The sequence below is a fragment of the Rhincodon typus genome, chromosome 20, assembly GCF_021869965.1.
Source record: "Rhincodon typus isolate 14 chromosome 20, sRhiTyp1.1, whole genome shotgun sequence".
Classification (NCBI taxonomy): Eukaryota; Metazoa; Chordata; class Chondrichthyes; order Orectolobiformes; family Rhincodontidae; genus Rhincodon; species Rhincodon typus.
In genome coordinates this window covers 24401941-24407940 of record NC_063351.1, presented here as the reverse complement: position 1 = coordinate 24407940, position 6000 = coordinate 24401941, and the positions used below count along the sequence as shown (strand labels likewise).

Sequence of the window (6000 nt, the reverse complement as noted above, 5' to 3'; positions counted from 1 at the left end):
TTACCAAGCATGGTAATGAAACGTCTGCAAAACAACAAACCGGCTCGGCGAGCCAACCAACCTCAACGCCCACAACCCGAGCTACAGATCTATTCCAAAACCTTAGAAAAATTATTTTAGTCAGCAAACTGGGAATAAGGAACACTGATAATCTTTCCCATAATCTTTGTCATCAAGAGATAAATAAAGTTTGACCACGTGGATGGACTTTAGAAGCTAGAATACCATAAACTTTTAAAAGCATGTGATTTTAAATATCAATTTTTTTTTAATCACAGTGGAAGAATTTGTCATCCTGCATTTATAAAATGCTACTTTATCTCCCAGGGAAGTTGTTCAGTAATTGAATTCATAAGCTGTTTAGGATAAAAAAAAGCTCAATGTCATTCAACAAAATGTAGCTTTTCAATGGTTTACACGACAACATTAATAATTCAAAAAATTGGAAGTTCGCATTAGATCAAGTGATTTCTAAGATTTCCACTTGCAGAGACTTAACATCTTGTGAAGAAGGAGGAAATAATGAACAGTAGCTTCTGTGTTCCCATGTTTAACTGCATCTGTGTGGGCAGTAGCAGATACTGTCACTTTCACAGCTGTGAAGGAAATGAAGAGCGACAGTTTCACCATCATTACATCCATAAAACCTCACTGTTTTTAAATTCTTCTAGACAATTTGTACTTAGGAACAATGTTCTTCAATAAGCAATATGTTAGATGCAAGGAAGCTTAAGGAACACCGGCATTTGAGTCCTAAAAAATTACTCAACTCGGCCCTCTATTTTTGTGTTCTCTGTAGCTTTTTAATTGCTCTGGTTTGCTTGATACTAGCAATGAGATTCTGCCAATTTATTCCTGGGACGATGGGACTGTCCTATGAGAGAGATTGGGCAAACTGGCCCTGTATTCTCTGGAGTTTTGAAGAATGAGAAATGCTCTCATTGAAGCCTACAAAATATTAAAAGGGATAGTCAACGTAGTTGAAAGTAAGATGTTTCTCCTGTTTGCTTGGCTGGAACTAGTGATCACAATTTAAAAGAAAGAGGGATGCCATTTAAGACTGAGATGAGCAATTTTTTTTTAACTCTAAGGATTTGTGAATCTTTGGAAATCTCTACCCCAATGGGTTATGGAAGTTTATTCTCAGAGTGTATTTAAAGTAGAGATTGATTTCAGATTACTAATGGTGGAAAGGATTATGGGGATAGTGTGGGTAAAATGGATTGAAGTGTTCGATCAGTCACAATTGTATTAAGTGGCTCTGAGCCAAATGGACTACATTCCTATGAAAAAACCAAAGAACTGCAGATGCTGGAAATCAGAAACAAAAACTTAGCAGATTTGGCAGCGTCTGTGGAGTGAAAGCAGAGTTAACATTTCGGGTTTTGGACCCTTCTAAAGAATGGATTGTAGCTAGGAAAAGTTAGTGTATGTATGCTGATGATGGGGTAGGGGGAGGAGGAAGGAGGAAACGATAGGTGGACATGAAGCCCGGAGAAAGAGAGAAACAACAGATAAAGAAATGAGTAAAGGTCAGTTTGGGGGCATGAATAGCTGCTAATTGGGACCATGAGTAGCTGATAATGGGATGGTTGTGGTAGAAACCCATGTGATGACAAGACCCGATGTGTGGGGTTTAGGGTAAGGACATAGGAGAAGGTGCTCACGTCCAAAAATTTATTGAATTTGATATTGAGCCCTGAAGGCTGCAGAATCCCCAACAGGAAAATGAGATGCTGTTTTTCCAGCGAGCAGTGAGCCTCACTGGAGCACTGCACAAACCTGAGACTGAGATATTAGCCAGGAAACAGTGGTGTGTTGAAGCCCAGTCAGCAGGAAGCTCAGCCATTTTTGTGGACAGAATGTAGATATTCTGCAAAGCTATCACCCAGTCTGCGTTTTATCTCCCCATATAGAGTAGACCATGTTGTGAACAGCGGATACAGCAGATTAGATTGAGTGAAGTACGGGTAAATCATTGCTTCACCTGGCTGGTGTTTTTGGGGCCTTGGGTAGTGAGAAGGGATGAAGAAAACGGACACTTTGTTACCCATTTGTGATTACATAGGAAGGTACCATAGGAATGTGGGGAGGGTGAGTGGGTCAGGTCCCTGCGGAAGGCTGACAAGGGAGGGGAGGAGAATCTGTGTCTGGAGTTGATGGAAATGGTGGCTGATGAACCTTTGGATGTGGCTGCTGGTGGGATGATAGATGAGGGCAAGGGGGATCCTTATTGCTGTTATGGGAGGGAGGAGAAGTGGTGAGGACTGAAGGATGGGAATCCTCGATTGAGGAAGAAAGTGGACATTTCAGAGCATCCTTTGGAGAAGCTGCCATCATTGTCATAGATAGGAGGCTGACACATTTGCAACCATCTTCAGCCAGAAGAACCAAGTGACAATCCATTTAGCCTCCTTGGGCATAGATGCCAGCCTTCAACCAATTTGATCCACTCCCTGTGATATCAAGAAAAAGCTGATGGTACTGGGTGCTGCAAAGATTATGAACTGTGACAACGTAATACTGAAGCCTTCTGCTCCAGAACTTGCTGCACCCCTGAGCAACTGTGTATTGTAATCTACAGCATTGTGGAAAACAGCCCAGGTACGTGCAGTACCCTAAAGGCAGGGAAAATCTAACCAGGTTAGTTTCCACATTATCAACATGAAAGGTGTCATCAAGAGTACTACCAAATCGCAGTTCTTTAATAATAACATGCTCACTGATGCTCAGTTTGGGTTCCAATAGACTCATCCAGTACCTAACCTCTTACAGCTTTGCTGCAAACATGGACAGAAGAACTAAACTTGGCAGGGGTGGGGAGTGAGGATGACTGTTCTTGATGTCACGGCAACATTTGACCAAGTGTGGCATTAAGGAATGCAAAGAAGTCATGAGCGTAATTATTCATTGGTCAGAGTCCTACCTGGCGAAAGGGAAGATGGTTGTGGTTGTCAGAGGTTCATCATCTCAGCCGCAGGACATTATTGCAAGATTTTCTCAGGCTTGTATTATATGCCTTCATCAAAAGCCTTCCCTTTATCCATAAGATCTGAAGTATGGATGTTCACTTACGAATGGTTAAAACCCACCTCTGTCTCCTCTGTAAGTTTAAGAAATAATATTTGCACCACACATGGTAACAACGATATCCAACAGGAGAGTCCAACCAATCGCCCTTTGATATTCAATGGTAATAGCATTGCTGAATACTCCAATATCAATCAGTGCTGATTTAGCTTTGACCATAAATAAAACTGGACCTGCTAAATATATATACTTTGGCTTCAATTTGCAGGGCAGAAGCTCAGCATTTTATGATAAGTAACTCCCCAAAGCCTTTCCAGTGTTTACAAGTCACAGTTGGAAACCTTCCAGTTTCCTGGATGAGTGCTGCTGTAGCAACACTTGAGAAGCTCGACACCATCCGTGACAAAGCAGATACCATGAGGTTTCTACCCCATCATTTACTGATTCAATCTTCAGTCCCTCCACCATTGATTCACAGTGGCAGCAGTATGTATCGCCTACAAGATGCATGACAAAAAACTCAGCAAGTCTCCTAAGACCTCTACCACCTTGAAAGACAAAGACAGCAGCAACATTGTGTATCACCACCTGCAAATTCCTCTGTACGCCACGCACCATCCTGACATGGAGCTATGTCACTGATCCTTCTCTATTGCTGGGGCAAAAATCTTGAAACAGATTTCCTAATAGCACAGTGTACCTACACCAAATGGACGGCAGGCATTTCAAGAATGCAGATTGCCACTGTCTTCTCGAGAGCAATTGCTTACGTGTAATAAATGATGGTCCACCCAGTGACTTTCATGTCAACATACAGATAAACACAGTTATGTTCAGTGTTTCAGATATTTGGCTCAATACTGTATCAACGCTTTATTATCAGTGGGCAATCCTTTTTCTTAGATTTAATGTTTTGAGGGCTGATTTTTTTTTTAAACTGTCAATAATGTGTTTGCTCTGAAATAACATTGAGATCACATGACTGGAATTTTTCAGAAATGCTTTTTAAAAAAAAGCTTGAATGTTTAAATTGCCATGTCAAAATAAAAGCCATCCCCAAAAATGGGCTTGAGGGCTGTCAATTTCTATTCCAAGCTGAGCATATCTTATCTATGATATTTATAGGGAGCAGCTTTGAAGTACCTGCCAACAATTGTCAATGATGTGAAATTGGTATTTGATCCCAAGGAACTTAGGTAAGAACTGAGTTGCCTTAACGCGTTTCTGATTACTTAAGTATGCTTCTGCATTGAATGCAAAACAGTATCTGATTGTTTGGAACTATAAATTATGTTTCTGAGTTTACCCACTCAGAGTCCATTAGTGAACCAGTTTGCAATTTGACGATTCGTTTGTGCCGTGCAGTTCCTGCACCTAGCTGGTCCAGATTTTGAATTACCCAGTCTGCCACTTTTGTCAAAACATGATTGCACTCCTTTACTGCACTTATTGCAGCAGGGCATCCAAGGTGCCGTCCTAAAATAAATATTTTCTGCTGCTCGTTGACCTTACCAGAAAAATTAAGTTCTTTTGTAACCTGGTAAACTCTTCAGAGTTGTTGCCCCACTTGTTTTCCTGTCATGAAGCTTTTCAAGTTGCTGACCTAGCTTCCTGGGCATAGTAATAGGGAGTCATTGTCTTATTAGATTTGGACTAAGGTGGGTGAATAGCAGATTTTGCTGGCATTGCAAATTGGGGTTGTGTCTTTTTCTGATATTGATTCTTTTAATATCAAGATAAATGGTCTTTTCAATGGTCAAACTGTCTGACTGATGTGGCATGACAGTTGGATCTGTAATGCTGCCTGAGGGTGTACTATGGAAGATGGTTGGTCTCCTGACCATGTACTGTGTTGCTAAAGACTTTCAATGGCTTGTATGGCTGACTATCTTGAGAAACGAATTTGCAAAATGCCCTGTATGTAGTATGAGGGTATAATATAAGAGTCCCGTGTGTCAGATAGTAGCAATAGTCATGTGATAAAGGCATAATGTATTGAACAATATGAGGGACGGATGAAATGATGAGTGGGAAATGTCATGTGGAAATGCATTCATTGACATTGGCCATCTCAAACTAGTTAGATTTTTTGTGGTCTTCTGTTAGGTTTTCTACACCATGAATTCATCTCCCTAGTCATCCCCTCCCTAGTCACTTATTTCTGAGGACTTCCTGATCCTCCTACCTCTCCTTTCCTGTCTGTCTCTCTTCCCCCTACCCTATCCCATCCCTGCTTTTCCCCACTGTGTTTTACAGCAGTTATAATTCGATGCAATTACCTTCTAAGAAGTCTGCTCTTATGAAGAGAAACTGGCCATGCTCCATATTGTTTTGCACCTTGCCGAATGCAGGGGCAACCAGCTGGATGGTAGATTCTTCACTATGTATGTACTGGCACGTAAATGAGGGCATCAAATTTGTTGTTTCCTGCCTCCAACCGAACTAAGATGGGCAGCTCATTAAATAACAACTTATGTAAAAATAATGTAGATCAATTTTGAACCTATAGTTCTCTTGTAACGTGTATTTTCAATATTGCCCATTCTACTAATCCTCAAAAATTTTATGATCCATCTACAGAAGATGATCTATTTGCAAATAAACCTGAATGGAATTTATCTTTTTTGTGAGATGTTATTCTGGTACTTGTTAGCTGAGACAGTAATTGCTAATGTTTAAAATGGAGAAGAAAATGATTGTCAAGCTATGAAGAGTTTGTAAAGAATTGCATATTTTTAAAATCGTTTCTTTGAAAGTTAAACTCTTAACAGTGTGCTTTGTGTTTCGGTATCCATGCATAGACTTCAAAAATCCAGATTAAAAAGACTGATGCGTCCTTAAATGTTTTAACTATCAAAATATTATATATATTTTTCAAATATTTTAGTTTTAAATATTGAGTTATAAGAACTATAAACCAGTAATACCATATCACAAAACGATATCGTACTTTTCACTGCACAATGAGGT

At 40.1% G+C, this 6000-nt stretch overlaps 1 protein-coding gene across 1 annotated transcript in view; it reads left to right on the top strand.

Annotated features, from left to right (window-relative positions):
- LOC109919487 (dedicator of cytokinesis protein 1-like) overlaps window positions 1-6000 on the top strand; it is a 344368-nt gene that overhangs the window by 178697 nt on the left and 159671 nt on the right. The window contains exon 25 of the mRNA XM_048609182.1: window positions 4156-4226. Coding sequence (XP_048465139.1) covers window positions 4156-4226 — 71 coding nt within the window. The remainder of the gene's footprint in view (window positions 1-4155; window positions 4227-6000) is intronic.